The sequence below is a fragment of the Phycodurus eques genome, chromosome 7 (genome assembly GCF_024500275.1).
Source record: "Phycodurus eques isolate BA_2022a chromosome 7, UOR_Pequ_1.1, whole genome shotgun sequence".
Taxonomy (NCBI): domain Eukaryota; kingdom Metazoa; phylum Chordata; class Actinopteri; order Syngnathiformes; family Syngnathidae; genus Phycodurus; species Phycodurus eques.
Window position 1 is genome coordinate 17,416,353 of NC_084531.1, and position 16,219 is coordinate 17,432,571.

The 16,219-nt window shown below is 43.1% G+C and overlaps 1 protein-coding gene across 2 annotated transcripts in view; it reads right to left on the reverse strand.

Annotated features, from left to right (window-relative positions):
- Positions 1–7,391: 7,391 nt before the first annotated feature.
- Positions 7,392–16,219, reverse strand: part of pitpnm3 (PITPNM family member 3) — an 84,823-nt gene continuing 75,995 nt past the window's right edge. For both annotated transcript variants that reach the window (XM_061682413.1, XM_061682412.1), the window contains exons 14-20: positions 14,065–14,181; positions 13,840–13,988; positions 12,957–13,106; positions 12,694–12,877; positions 12,470–12,598; positions 10,793–11,163; positions 7,392–9,908 (exon numbers count right to left, since the gene is read on the reverse strand). In XM_061682413.1, the coding sequence (XP_061538397.1) occupies positions 10,849–11,163; positions 12,470–12,598; positions 12,694–12,877; positions 12,957–13,106; positions 13,840–13,988; positions 14,065–14,181 (1,044 nt within the window). In that variant the 3' untranslated portion in view covers positions 7,392–9,908; positions 10,793–10,848. The remainder of the gene's footprint in view (positions 9,909–10,792; positions 11,164–12,469; positions 12,599–12,693; positions 12,878–12,956; positions 13,107–13,839; positions 13,989–14,064; positions 14,182–16,219) is intronic.

Sequence of the window (16,219 nt, forward strand, 5' to 3'; positions counted from 1 at the left end):
TGTCTCGCACACTGTAGCTTAGTGTTGTGTTTGTGATAACTTTTTTTGTTTAAGCGATAAGTTTTTTTGATTAGTTAAGCCCTTACAATGCCGCCTAAGTGCTGTGCCCCTGCGAAAACTTCCTCCGGGGCGCCCAAGAGGAAGAAGAAGATGATGACCATCAGCGAAAAAGTTAAACTTTTAGATATGATCAAAGAGGGAAGAAGTTATGCATCTGTGGCACGCCATTATGGCGTGAATGAATCTACAGTCCGGTACATCAAGAAAGAGGAAGCAAACATGCGCAAAACTGCTTCAATAAGGAAGCGAAACATGTGGTAACTCCGGGTAATAAGAGACAGGGTTATGTCCTTCTTTAAAAGGGGGACCACCACCCCAGGAGTCCCACAGGCCAAAAAGGCCTGATAGGACTCCTTCTTCAGCTTGACGGCATCCCTCATTGTTGGTGTCCACCAACGGATTCGGGGATTGCTGCCACGACAGGCACCGACTACCTTACGGCCACAGCTCCGGTCGGCCGCCTCGGCAATAGAGGCGCGGAACATGGTCCACTCGGACTCAATGTCCGCCGCCCCTCCAGAGATGTGGGTGAAGTTCTGCGTTCTGAGTTGAAACTCCTTCTGCCGAGGGATTCTGCCAGACGTTCCCAGCAGACCCTCACAATACAATACCAGGTCAGACCGGCATCTTCACCCACCATCGGAGCCAAGTCACCACCAGGTGGTGATCAGTTGACCGCTCCGCCCCTCTCTTCTCCCGAATGTCCAAGACATGTGGCCGCGTGTGGGCAAGGGAAAACGTCTTCCTGAATTGTTTGTCATCATAGGGGTTTTTGGAGCTGTGCTTTGTCTGGTCCCTCAGCTAGGACCTGTTTGCCATGGGTGACCCTGCCAGGGGCATAAAGCCATTGACAATTTAGCTCCTAGTATTATTGGGACACACTAACCCCTCCACCACGATAAAGTGACAGCTCAAGGAGGGGATGGCTCAGCAGTTAACCTCTTTTTATTGATAGAATCTATGAATTTCAATTTCATTTTTCTGACTGGAAAAATGATGCGTCTACCTGAGGGAGCCATTTATTTATCTTAATTAAATTTTTGTTTCTTAGTGGATGCAGTGGCTAATTACGGCATGGTGTTTATTAGCGGGGCAGCCACTATTTGAGGAATACGTTAAACAGGCTTAAACAGCTTGCCTCTGTGAACCTCTTACTACTCTTTATACACACATCCTTTGTTAATCACATTGAGGTTTCCTTTTTCCCCACTCTAAAATGAAACCTGAGTTATGTACAGATGGATAAATGCATGCGGCAAAGGTGAAGCAGTCACTGGCGAGTGACAGCGACCCATCACCACCTGCCAGCTCCCAGATACCAAAACATCATTTCCACTTCTGGCGCATTGAGGATGATGATGCACTCCACTTCTCGCCAATTGGCGTCTGGCTTTGCTGCCGCATATGCGATCTTCTTTGGGGATCATTATTTTCCTTACAGGTGGCTGTAAAATGGACAAAATAATTTCCATGCGTGACCGAGTGCTGTCTCCCGCCTCGTCTGATTGGCTCTTGTTGAGATGCGCTCCAAAGGGCCTGGAGCCCTCCTCCGGGGAAATTTCATTTTCACTCGATGGACGCAAATGTGTAGCAGCGTGTGATGGAGGACGTCCTTTCAGCCGTCAGCACAATATCAAGTCATAACAAGGGTCCAAATATGGAGCCCTGCTGTTTCCATGGCAACAGGAACACCACAAAGTGGAAGGCGTAATGTGTAGTGTTGACACCCTAACTAAAAAAAAACAAACATTTTTTAAAAGTTTACAGTCAGGTGATGATTGGTGCATCCATCAGCCCCACTGGTTTGTAATTCTCGGGAGAAGAGGCATAGAAGTCATGTGATCAAGCAACATCTCGGTGGAAAAATCCCAAAGACCAAAACATGATGGTATCAGATGTCCTAGTAAACGGTAGTAACAACCACCTAGTGGCACCACAAGCGACTTCTATAGGAAGGTGCAGGACTTATTTGAATTGGGTAAGATATTTGACCACAAATTGGGATACGGCATCCATTTGAGCGGGGGCCGCTATTTGAAGAAATTCGCAAACTAACTAAATCACTAATTTAAAGGTGCAACTATGTGAGGTTCGGCACTTAGTTGAAGTGGGCAACACATCTGGCAACAAATTGGTGCACGCCTTCTTTTCAAGGTGGGGCCAATTTTTGAGGAAATTGCCTACGTAAGATACATACAGCAAAAGCAGGCAACACTTGGGCTGACAAAATGGGGCACGCCATCCATTGAAGTAAAGGCCAACAGTTTGAGGAAATATGCTAATTAACTAGTTCACCGACTGCAGAAAGAACCAGAATATTGTTAAGGGTAAGGTGACACATGTTGGTGTCAGATGTCATGGTAAAAACCATAACATTTACTAAGCAACTACAGTGACCTATTAAGAGACATCTATGTGAGGTGTGGCACTTATTTGAAATAGCAACATTTCAGATGACAAATCAGGGTAGAGGATTGATTTATGTTTACATTTATTTACTCAACAGCACAGAATAATCAGGCTATTAACAATCACCGAGTGACACTAGTACTTGGAGGAGTCTGTCTAAGGTGTGGCACTTGTTTGAGTTGTGGAATGGAATCTACAGTACTTGAGCAGTGGCAACTAATTGAGTAAGTAACTAAGATCTCATAGTAAATGTAAAAAATAAAATAAAAAACCTTCAAATTATTTTCTAATAACAACAGCAATACTGACAGCCCTTATAGCAATCATAAATACAAAAACAAACATGGAACACAGGAAAACATGGAACACAACCCAAACCAAAACACAGACCATGACAGTACCCCCCCCTCAAAAGGAACGGATCCCAGACATTCCCCGAACAACAACCAAAAAGTCACCAACCCAGGGTGGGCGGAAGGAGGCCTGGAGGAGGGTACAGAGTCCACCCCTCAGGTCAGTCTAGTGGCTATCCAGGCCACCCAAGGTGAGGTGCTTGGCTGAGTGGTTCAGGAGGTCGTCCAGGACGCCAAGCACCAGGGTCTTTACAGGGCCATTCAGGTGGACGGCCACGGTGCCGAACCCAATGGTAATGCAGGGGCCAGACAATAGGGTCGGGTGGCGGCTGCTGGCTGAGGGCCGCCGGAGCTTGGACGGGAGACGGGAGCTGGACGAGCGCCGCCGGAGCCGGGACGGGAGACGGCAACAGTTCCTGCTCCTCGGCAGCTGGACGAGCGCCACCGGAGCCGGGACGGGTGATGGCCGCTGGACAAGCGGCGCCGGGACGGGTGGCGGCTGCTGGACGAGCGGCGCCGGAGCCGGGACAGGGGGCGGCCGCTGGACGAGTGCCGCCGGAGCGAGGATGGATGGCAGAACAGGAGCCTGGCGCTGTTGCCGAGGAGCCGGAACGGGAGCCTGGCGCGGCTGCCGAGGAGTCGGAACGGGAGCCTGGCGCAGTTGCCGAGGAGCAGGAATGGGAGCCTGGCGCAGCTGCCGAGGAGCAGGAACGGGAAGCTGGCGCAGCTGCCGAGGAGCAGGAACGGGAGCTTGGCGAGGAGCCGGAACGGGAGCCTGGCACGGCTGCCGAGGAGCCGGAACGGGAGCCTGGCGCAGTTGCCGAGGAGCAGGAACGGGAACCTGGCGCAATTGCCGAGGAGCAAGAACGGGAGGGTGGCGCAGCTGCCGAGGAGCCGGAACGGGACCCTGGCGCAGTTGCCGAGGAGCAGGAACGGGAGCCTGGCGCAGCTGCCGAGGAGCAGGAACAGGGCCTGCAGTCGCTTCCTCAGCCTGCCGCCATTGAGGTTTGGGAGTAGAGGGTACGGGAGGGGCAGAGTGCACAGGGTCTCGGGAAGGTGAACTAGGAAAAATGGCTGGTACTGAACATCGTGGCTTGGGGGCAGGTTTGAATAGACGTGACTTAATTGGAGCCGTGGAACAACGTGTGGGAACGGGTGAAAAATTAAGTGACTTGGGAACAGGGGAAAAAAAACAAGAGGGCAAAATTTGACCTTGCCTTCAACCAAACCCCAAACGTGACAGAATGAACCGACAAGAACTGAAAGAAACCAGGTAACTAAATACAAACTGATTGACGAGACAACGAGGAACACCTGGACAAGACACGAGCGGCTGGAGACAGCTGATTGTTCGACACAAGGTAGACGAGAACAGGTGGACACAACAACCAATATGAGCACATGACAAACATGGAACACATGAAAACATGGAACAAAACTAAACACAACCCAAACCAAAACACAGACCGTGACAGACTGAGCGACATCTTTTCTCAGCGCACAACAACAACATCATGTCCACTGACGGCATTTTGCCTGTGACAAGACCTCCTAGCGTCAGGAACCAATGAATGCCACACGGCTGCCATGTGCACTGAGCAGCTCCACCCATTTGGGTCTGTCACTTGTCATTTGATCGTTTAACCCAGAAAAAAAACACTTTGCTTCCTTACTGCCTTAGGATGTTTCTGGTGGAAGATCAATGGTGAACATTAAAGAGTTCACATAATCTCATCCATATCACAAAGATAATGGCAGTAAATGGGGGCCAAAGTCAACTGTGTCTAGAACTGAGATGAGATCAATGTGTATAGAGCCAAAAAAAGGTGCAGTTTCTGCAATTGGCACCATCACAAAAACGAGGCAATAAGTGTAGCAAAATATAAAATATAAAACACACAATGCCTGCCTTTTGTTTTGACATTTTCCTGACTGCTATTTTGAATCCTATGGTAGCGGCTAACAGGCTAACAAACAAAAAACACAAGAACGGGGGGGCAAAAAAGTGACTAGTGTCTGCTATCTGTTTTTGTGCTATTTTACATTTATGAGGCTTCCTTTGAGATAACTTTGACCAATTAATACTAGTAGCGAGTCTGGCGCATGTTGTTTTGAGACTCTGTTGGTGACGCAATCAGAAAAAAAACATTGTGCTTAAATGTAATCTTCAACAAGAGTCAGACAATGGTGCAGTCAATGTCAAAGAAAAGGAACCAAGGACAAAATGGATGCAGGGGATCGACAATATATTTTGTACAGTTGCACAAGGCAGTGTGGAAAATTCTGCCTTTCCAACAGTTCCACCATCTGATTTTATACACCATCCTCTTAAGCTCCTTATCTGTGAAACAGCACTCAATCAGTCTTTCATTCAACTTTGACTCACATTTACATTTTCAGGGATGTTGTTTATGGGTTCTCATATAATAATAATTTTTTTTTTTTTTAAATTGCGTTAACAAGCTACTGGGCTGGTCAGCCTAGCTTTACAGAACATACTTTGGCTTTGAATGTGAAGACGGGGGTGGGGGGGAATGCACAATCCAAGAAAGTGGACACAGTTGACAAAACGTGATTTAACGTACACAAGGCAAGGATCTTGAAGACAAAGGACAGGGGAAAAGTCCCATGACGTAGTTAAATATTAATGCTTTGTTGAGATAGTCCATCATTTACCTCATTACTGGGAACTTTTAAGCACTAGTGCACTTTATACCGCCATAGGCAGATAGCATTCATTAAGTCTACACACCTCTTTTCGAACACAAGCGAACACATTAAAAATATTTTTCCAACATAAATGTAACCTATAACCTGTCCAACTCAACTGAAAACCAAAACATCTACACGAGAGGGGAGGTAAAAATAAACAACTGAGATAGCGTGGTTGCACAAGTGCGCACACCCTCTTATAACTGTGTTCAGAATTAACCAATCACATTCAAACTAGTGTTAAATGGGAGTCGGTACACACCTGCATGATTAAAAGAGCCTCTGATTAACCCAAAATAAAGTTGAAGTGCTTACAAGCAGAAGCCTGAAGGTTTTAATTCGGACTTCTGTACCTTGACCAAGGCCACAGTTCCAGCTGAAGAAAAACAGCACCGAACCATGAAGCTGCCACCGTCAGGCTTTTTGGGGTTCTTTTGGACAAACATAGTTTTTAGAGTCATAACCATAAAGTTCAACCTTGGCTTCATCAGACCGTAACACATTTTCCCACATTTGGGACATTGACATTATACATTATACTTTAGACCAGTGTTTACCAAATTGGGGTCCTGGAGCCCCGGGGATCCATGAGACGTATTATGTGGGTCTACAATAAAAAAATATACATAACTACACATGGGGGACCAGTGTGCCAATAAAACAACCTTACTAAATCAATTACTCAAAATCAATTACAAAAATGATAGTGACGCACACCTGCAATAACGGCATATTTTCCTGAATAAAAAGTGTAAAATTATGAGAACAAAGTTAATATTTTTTAGGCCTTTCTTCCCTTCTTAAACTTTGTCTTTAATATTATGACAAATTTATCACATTAGATTGTGCAGGTGTAGCTAATGAAATGAAATGAAAAAACAACAACTTTATTCTCATACGATGACAATTTTTTATCACGACAAAATACGTCTTTGTTCTTGTAAAGATGACAGCTTTTAAAAAAACTTTACAACTTTTCCCTCCAATACATTCCATCTTTCTTCCCTCTCAAAATAGGCAACTTTTAATATCCTATGGCCTCTAGGGGTACACATGGCAGTTATGTTTAAATAGAATTTTGAGCGGGTCCTTGGAAAAATGTGTCCCCTTTTTAAGGGGTCACTGGGCCCAAAGAGTTTGAGAAACCTTGCTGTAGACTATACATTTCATCCAGCATGTTTTCATACAGTGGTTCAATTGTGCAGCGGAGAACAGTAATCTACGAAAGGAACGCAATAAACTACAAGTGTTGTTTTGTCTGAGCTACTTGGCAAATAATCCACAAAATGTTGACTGAGAGTCTCAGCACAGTTGGACAAAACTATTGGGACACCAACAGGAAGAAAACACTGGCGCCACCTGTGCACACTATGCACATTCACCTATTTAGTTCCCTCTTGGTGTGTAATATTCCTTCTAAAAAACTATATTGTTTTTACTTTATTCATTATTTAGATTTTCTCTTTTACAGTGTTGCACATCAGGTGTCACTGTATCACAACGATTGATCGTCAAAGTCTTCAAGTAACACTGTGAACTTGAAGTGGATTTTAAAAAAAGATCTTTATTAATAGAAGTGGCTTAAAACCTTTCAATAGCTTTATTTTCAATTAATTTCTGCAATAATCATAAAACGTCTAGCAAACACACAATGATTTGTTCCCCATCACGGCAATTTCTCTGTACAAAACAATCAATCTGTTTTTGTGCAAAAAAACTTACTTACTCAATGTAATGAGTGAATGACAATAAAATTTGACTGTTATCTTTGAAAAAACTCATTTATTTACAGTTACAAGAAAGTTTTTTGTGTTGATCTCATTAGATTGTGCAGGTGTAGCTAATGAAGTACCCAGCAATTTCTTCAGACTGACCCTGTCAATAACTTTCTTTCTTTTCTTTTAGCAATAATGAAAGCACTCTGACTCAAAACAATTGAATTTTTCACCACAAACCACCTGACGGGCAGCAAACTGGACACTAGTAAATTAAACGCTCCATTTAATGTTATGTCTGTTGTTACATTTTGCCACCTTTTTATTTTTTAATTGCTTATAGCAACATTGTGTACACTCAATTACAACCAGTTATACATTATTGCACACGCAACACTAATTGATGCAATTAGACTGCAGGGAGTCATATACATACACTAATTAAAGAGCTAATTACTAAAGCTAACAGCATGTACAGGAGTACTTTGGTCAAAAAACAACATCGAGTACAACTTAAGGCAAAAAAAAAACAACAACAACAAGTTGAGACCTGTCTGTAGGTCGCCAAAGACAATTAAAATATTTTCCTATTTACAAAATTTGCTCATAGAAAAATAGGTTTGTACAGAGTGGTCACACATGTTCACAGGCAGCCTCAATCGGACCCTGAGCGCACCGATTGACTCCTCACACTGTGAGCTACTAAGCTACGGCAAGAACTGGTGGGGAAATGCAGCAGAAATTGCATGTAAATGCTGAAAGAGAAAAAAACAAAAAAACAAAAATCAGAAATGTGCTCAGGTTAATACATCACAGCATACCATAGCAATCACCACATAAAATGCAAATACGGCCCCTAGTGGATATGAGCAGCATACTTGATCAATTACTTTTCGTTTTTTTCAAACTAATTCATTTGTTCATTTCCTGTACCGCTTATCCTCTGTAGAGTCGCGGGCGTGCTGGAGCCTATCCCAGCCAAGTCTGGGCATGAGGCAGGGTACACCCTGAACTCGTCCCCAGCCAATCTCGAACAATTTTGCTCGACGGAAATTGCAGATCTAAAATAGTCTCGTTCAGTGTCAAACAGTACATGAAATGTAGTAACCTTTAATTGTTTACCCCCCAAAATATTTGTCAAATTAAGAATTCGCTTTGGAATTTCCACTTGAACAAGAACAATAGAAAACATTTTTCAACTCGGCTTGTCTTTCAGCATTCACACAACAATCAAAGTCAGTTATAAGTAAATTCAGTTGGATTTTTTTTTCATTTTTACATATTATTTCATCACTTTTTGCTCCTGTTTGCATGTGTAGCAGTTGCTGATCCACAGAAGTCCTGTCTTCAAACGGACACTCAGCGCAAATAAAAGAGAAGACATTTCTGCCCTCTGTGGACGAAGAATCCTAATGTTAAAACACAAGGCTAACAACAAAGCAACGTGCTTCTTGCAAGTGCCAAAAAAAACCACCACCAAGCACATTTGTTCTTTTCTTTCAGCTATTTACTGAGGCAAACTAGCCTTGCTTCTATCACATTCAACGCTAACATAGGCTCTCATGTCCCCGCTTGTCGCAACATGTTTTGCATCAATGTTATCATTAGCTGATAAACATAATCTTAGGTTGTTTTTGTTGTAATTTATGAATTGAAATAAATATCCATCCATTCATTTTCTTTGCCGCTTATTCTCACAGTGGCCATGGGTAAGCTGGAAAATAGCAAATAAAAAAATTAATACAGAAAAATACTACCTCTTTAAAACACAAATAAAAACACCACTAATATATTTCTTTTAATGCTCAGGTAATGTCACTAATACAGAAAAAAATAAATACCTAACAAACAATCAAAAAAAAAATACTGAAAAATACAGCCCCTCCCCACAAAAAAACTAAAAATATATGCTGTAATATCAAACCCTGTCATGCATCCATTTTCCTCTGTAGTGTTTTGGGGGAGCTGGCTTTGAAGGTGTGGTACACCCTGGACTGGTTGCCAACCAATCACAGGGCACATATCGACAAATGGACAATTTAGAATCTCCAATCAACCTAAATATGCATGTTTTTGGAATGTGGGAGGAAGCTGGAGTGCACGTAGAAATCCCACACAAGTGCGGGGAGAACATGCAAACTCCACAGAGGAAGGCAAGAGCCGAGACTCGAACCTCCAATCTCAGAACTGTGAGGCAGACGTAACCACAGGGCCACTCTGCTGCTTCAAATTGAACAAATACAAACACAAATAACCCGCTGGTCTAGCATAGATGAATCATCAACGACTGCATTAGACTGTGGTAGTGCAACCTCTGGGGCAAAGCCAAGCAAAATGTTCAGCAGATGTGGGGGCCAAAAAAGTGCTTCTGTGTACATTGGTCGAAACGAATCTTTTTGTCAAGCTTGTATCCTCGTGTGTTGAATAAGTTGAGGCGAGAAGACAAAAGTGGGGCTTCATCTGATAAAAAAAAAAAAAAAAAGGGGGCAGCTACGAAGCTGCAAATATGAGCGAGAATTAATGAAGTCTGTCACATCGGCGGCAAAGTTGTGATTAATGTGCGTGGCCGCGTCAGCGCTGTTTGCTCCCGCAGGCTCTCGCCACCACGACGCCATTACCCCTGATTGTGCCGCCGCCGTCGCAGTCGTCGTCCCCGGATCTGGAAACAAGTGGATCAGCTCTTACATAATCATGAGCACATTTACATTCTGGCGCCTTCCGGAGGCGCCGCTGCTAATAATAGCATCTCGAGCTCATCTCTTTTTCGTCGGCTTCATCACACAAACTGACGAGTAAATTCAACTGTATCCGCGCTTTTCCTGGAAATTCTGGAACCAAGGCTACTCTACAATCAGGAACACTTCGAATGAAATCCAAAAGTGATTCAAAGAGTCTCAAAGTGTGGTACGATTAGCACTAGAGCTACAGGAGCTCCCTCTAGAGGTACAAGAAAAAAGAAAATCATTGCCCAAGTGCAGTTCAGTTCTAGTTAACGCCCGTGTACAATACATTTGCATTTAATCTTTAAGAACTGTCTTTAATCTTTAAGAACCCTTCCAAACATGTTTTTAGGTATTTTTATTTAACTTTGATGGGCAATACATTTTTATTGAATCATTATTTAAGTCTTTTTTAAATTTGATTTCCCTTTATATAAGGCTCTGTCTCTCCATGCTCTGCCCACACGCAAAGAGCAAAAGTCAAATTCCTCATTACAAATATTTTCTGATTTAGTGTCGCCCTATGTAGTTTAAATTTGGTCACAAACACACAGAATCTCTTGGAGTAGGACTCTTAGAAACGGCCCAAATGGTCCTCAAATGGCTGTTTCACCCCAAAATAGCAAACTTTATTTGCCTTTTTGTCTTTGCTCATTGTCTCCTCATGAGAGACTAACAAATACATGTTGTTCAAGTTGCCAAGGGAAATGGCCATCGTGAGCTGAATTAAAAAAAAATCCAACATGAGAAAGTCCATTTTGATCTCATTAAATTGTGCAGGTGTATGTATAATGATGATTTTAATAACAATTTCAGATCTAACCTTAGCCTCAACTCTTCCACTGTCCTCCAGCGATCCATCCATCTGCTGGTCCAGCGTCAAGGAGTGGTGTCCCCACGATGCATGACGCCCCGCACCCACACGCCTGGCCCGCCTCCTCCCCCGCGGTCCTTGTCCGACTCCGGCTGGCTCTGGGCCCGCTCGGGCTTGGGGTTGGGCGTGCAAGGTGGGTCGGGCTGCTGGACCGACATGGTCCTGCGCAGGTGGGTGCGTTTGCACAGGAAGTCCGGCTTGGCGGTGAGCCCGAAGGAGCCTTTCCTGAGGACCATGCGGACCGAAGGCGACTTCTTGGGTCGGGCTCGGTGGCCGAACTGGAGGGTGGAGAGGTGCGCTGCGTAGCCATCACTCAAGAACTACACCGAGCCCACAGAGATGGAATTTAAAAAAATATTGTATGTGAAGGTGAATAGCAGAAAGACAAGTTAGCAGCATGTAACGACTATAAATGTATTGACACTATATTTGGCAGAATATTGGGACGATGCACACTATTTGTGCAGTTCTGAATGTAAACAAAGGTAGCAAGAATAGTCAGCAGCATTTCATGTAGCAAACAAAACAACAATAGATACATAAATACTTTACATAACAGAATACTACACTATGTATGAGGGGTTGAAAAGATTCATCAACTAGTCCACTTCCTACTCCGCATTGACATTTAAAGCTTGAAGTCGAGTTATCGCTGATTAGATTTTATTTTATTTTTTTAAGTGGTTACTATGTCCCATCTTACAACAGGCTATCCTATGGAACACAAGATGAGACTGACTGGCTCATTGAAGTGAAAAACATGTGCAGACCCCTCTCCAAGTTCCAACAATTACATTCAGTGTAATAATGAGTTGTATTTTTAATCATTTGGTTTATTTTTTTCTTATGCTGGTCCATTGAAATGCCTTTATGTAAAACTGGTCCATGGCACAATAAACGGTCGCTGTACAGTGCTGAACAAATATCATCGATTTATCAACTTTGACTCAACCTTCATCACATTTATAGTTTCCTACAAAAAAAATCTTCAGTCTTTAAACCTGCATGTTATATATTTTAAAATGAATGTGAAAAAAAGTAGCAAGAATAATAGTGTTGAATGTCACAAACAAAATAACTACTAAATGCATCAATAATATGAAGTATACAGTTCTACATAACAGGAAACTATACTATGCCTGCTATATACTCTATCTGGAGGTGAATGTGAAGAAAAGCAGTGAGAATAATCAGCAGTATTGTATTATGTAGCAAAAAACTATACATGTACAAATACTATACAGTATATATTATACTTTGCATGCTATATATGGAGATGTGAATGTGCACAAAAGCAGCAATGTTCAGCAAGGTTGTATGTAGCAAAATGTATCAATGCCATACTTGCAGGTGCAGGTGTGCCTACTTACAAACAACAGAATAAAATACTATACATGCTATGTATGCAGATGTGAACGTGAACAGAAGTAGCAAGAAAAACCAGCAGCGTTAAAGTTGCAAAAAACTATATGCATCTATACTTCATACAGTATGACAGAACACAATAAAATGCATCTGGAGGTGAATGTGAACAAAAGCAGCAAGACCCGTCAGCAACATTGTATTTCACGACCGATCAACCATACCATACAATTATAAAGTTGTGAGATGTGATAAAAGACCTACCTGGCACTGGTTCTGGTACTTCTTTGAAGGTCTTCCCACTATGTGGATCTGTGCCGGTCCGAGGCCGAGCATGTTGTAAACCGAGATGTCTTTCATGGATCCATAAGCAGAGTTGATCTTGATGTGACACTACCCACGGAAGAAAACAACCAATGAGACATGCGGCGCATTGCCACGCAGCGAGTGATGCACGACGTCGTCTTGGGTTTTAGTGTCTCGTGTACCTCGTGTATGAGGTTCCTGAGGAAGATGGTCTTCTGTCGCAGTGGGTCGTGGACTAGACCCTCTGAGAAGAAGATCATGCCGTGAGGAAAATTATGCTGCGACAGCCAAGACACCACGCGCTGCTTCTGCATGTCAGGACGACCCGTGATGTAGATGATCAGGTAGCCGAGGTCTTGCCAGTGCCTGTACACACACCCACGTCTCGGTAAGATGGTACGAGTGTCCCTAATGAAGTGTCCAGTAAGCGGAAGAGGAGCCGGACCTTACGACGTCCACGGCTCCGGGGCGGACCTTGGGGTCACTGCCCATGATAGACACGCTGGCGGCGAAAGAGCCGTCGATGCTGAAGACCAGGCACTCCATGCCGCGGGGCAAGACCGTCAGGTAGGCCTCGGCAGACGTTTGATCGCCCCTTCAAGGACGAAAACAAAGCTGCAGAATTTTTCAATACTACCATATATACACGACACCGATATATACTGGACAATGGTCATTTAAACTGATATTAAAGGGGCGTGATATTCCTCAATAGTAAAAATAAATATATAAATAAATACTGAAAAATACCCCCCGCCCCAAAGGAAAATGGTGACCCCACCATCATATGAAAAAAATAACAAATATATACCCACAAAAAGGACATGTAATGTCAATAATATGGGGGAACAAAGTACAAGGCAAAAAGATATGGAAAAAAAAACTGAAAAATTGCAAAAAGAATATAACCATGAATGCAGAAAAGTAGTACCTGTTTTTTTTTTTTAAAAAAAGTACTACATCTTACTAACAAAAGGAAAAATACAAAAAACAAATATATATATATAGATATAGACCCCACCACCCTTGAAAAATAAAAACAGAAAGTAAACAAATATAATACCGTACCATACCAATACATACAAAAAGTACAAATGTTCAGGTAATGAGCTCGTTTACAAGGGAAATGGAGCCAAGACAAAGAAAATGGTCTACCTGTCTACCCTAATAAATGCGTTTTAAACAAAACTTTCTAATAACCTAACCTTCAGTTTATGTCGGGGTAAAAGGCCAAATTGCATCATCAAAATACTAAAAATGTCAATTAAAAAAATAATGCCATATTTGTGTGGAGCTGGCCTCATTAAATCAAAGAAGGCCAGGCTTACTTAACCACCATCTTAACAGGATAGACTCCGAGGCCGAGCTTCTTGTCGCTGGGTATGGTGTACGTCACCCGGCCATTGCTGTTGGTCACCTCCGTGTCAAAGTGCACCCAGCGTCCCGACTGGGGCTGCGTCATCAGCAGGATGTCCACCTACCAGACGACAAACGCGCACTAGTCAGCGACTAGCAACGGCAGGCTGAGCGCCGCCGAGAGGCTGCGTCGTTACCTTTTCTCCCGTTAGTGTCACCATGTCCAAGGGCCCGTACATGAAGCGGCCGACCAGCGTCTGTGCTCCGTCCTCTGTGGCGATGACGTCGTTCACCCGGTGGTTGGCGGTGACGTTCTAACGAAAAGATAATGACATGTTGCGTCAGGGTGTATAAACAAGACAATATGGGGTTGAGTTAAAGCTTTTCTTGTTTTATGGCAACTATCCATCCATCCATCCATTTTCTGAGCCGCTTCTCCTCACAAAACTCAAATTACTCTCAATTTTAGATTGCCCATCTACTTGAAGTGGTTCAAATTTAGTAGCAATCCAACAAAACCTCTAGGAGCAATCTGCCTTTGAAGGACCGCTGGAAATAGCCAAAATAACCCTAAAATTACCACTTGAAACCAAAATAGCAGACTTCCTGTGTCTTTGCAGGCATGACTTCTTGAGACCTTTTTGTGCATATACTTATTGTCAACATGCTTATCAAATTTCATGCTGTTAAGGGAAACTAGAATTTTCAACAACAACAAAAAAAAATCATGTTTTATAGCAGATCACCAAACTTCACCACCATGATCTGTCCACACACGATGCCAAAACCTCAAATTCATTCACAATTTAGCACCGCCCATTTGTCTAGTATAAGCTGTTCAAATTCTGTAGCAATCAGAAAAAAACTCTCGGACAAATTTATTTTTAAAGGACCCAACATGTAAAGACTGGAAATTATGTTAAAATGGCCGATTCAAGCCAAAATGGCAGACTTCCAGTGTCTTTTCTAACATGGCTTAATCAGACTTTTTTTGTATGTGTATGATGGACATGCCAATTGTAGTGAATTTGGCTTTAGGGACTGTATTCCCCCCACCCCCAAAATGTTTTTTTTTAATGAGCTGAGTTATTATTTGTTAGGTGTTTCATGGCGAGTTACTTCGCGATCATGCTACGCAGACACACAATGACAAACACTCAAATCCCTCGCAATTTTTTCGTGTTGCCTGCCTATCTAGAACACATGACTACAATTTAACAAAATCTTCAGGACTAGTTCATTTTTAAAGGACCCAGCATGGAAACAGAAAAACCTGATCTTAAAATTGGCTGCATCAAACCAAAATGGCAGACTTCCCGTCTTTTTGGACATGACTTCATGTGACTTTTTTGGGGGAGTCTACTTTTATTTTTTTATTTTTATTTTTTATTTTTTTTACGCAAAGGCATTTCACTCATGATAGACATGCCTACCAAGCTTCATGTTCAAAATGCTTCGTGGGCAAAATTTTCAAGAAAATTCAAGATCTGAGTAACTGTATTACGTTGCCAAATTTGGAAAACATCTGACTCGGACAAGTTCTTCTTTTAAGGACCCCTGAAAATGACCAACACGACGCTAAAATGGGCGCTGCAAAACAAAATGGCCAACTTCTCCATTTTCAGGCATTGCTTCTTGAGACTTTTTTCATGGGTCTAAGTCATGGTGTATACCATGACTTAGACCCATGAAATATATATTATATGTGTAAGTGAAACTTACTAAGGGAAACTGGCTTCGGAGGCTGAATTTTCAAAAGAATTCCAGTCACAACAGCAAATGAATGCTTGAAGCCAAATGACAGATGTCTTTTCGAGCAGGGCTTCTTGAGACTTTTTAGGTGGGATTACTGATAGCCATTCTCCTAAATTTCATGGCCCTAAAGCCAAACGGGCTCTACAATTGTGAGTTACTGTGTCACATTTCACCACTGCCGCTAACAATAATCGATTTAAAGGATGTGACGTGGAACTGAGAAGTCCAACATTCCCAACTGTTCTCCTCCATTAGGTCCACTCGAGTCCAACGCTGTCGGCCATCGTGTACGACACGGCAGCTGGTGGTCCGCCGCTCAGCAGCCTCTCACCAGCATTGTGTGTGAGGGAGGGATAAGTGGGTGAGTCCGACCCCTGACTGCGAAAGAGCAGGAGACAACAAGCTGGGACGAGGACCCTTTTAACAAGCGCCTCGAAAGAGTGTCGCTGAGCTGGCAGCGACCAAATTGATGGTCAGATACGTGTCACTATAAACCCTCACACTCGGGCGGGGAACAAGTGTCCAGAAACGCGGGGTAAAGGTATTTTGACTAACATGGAAAGCTGTTGTCACACTTCCACTAAGCATTAAGCCGCC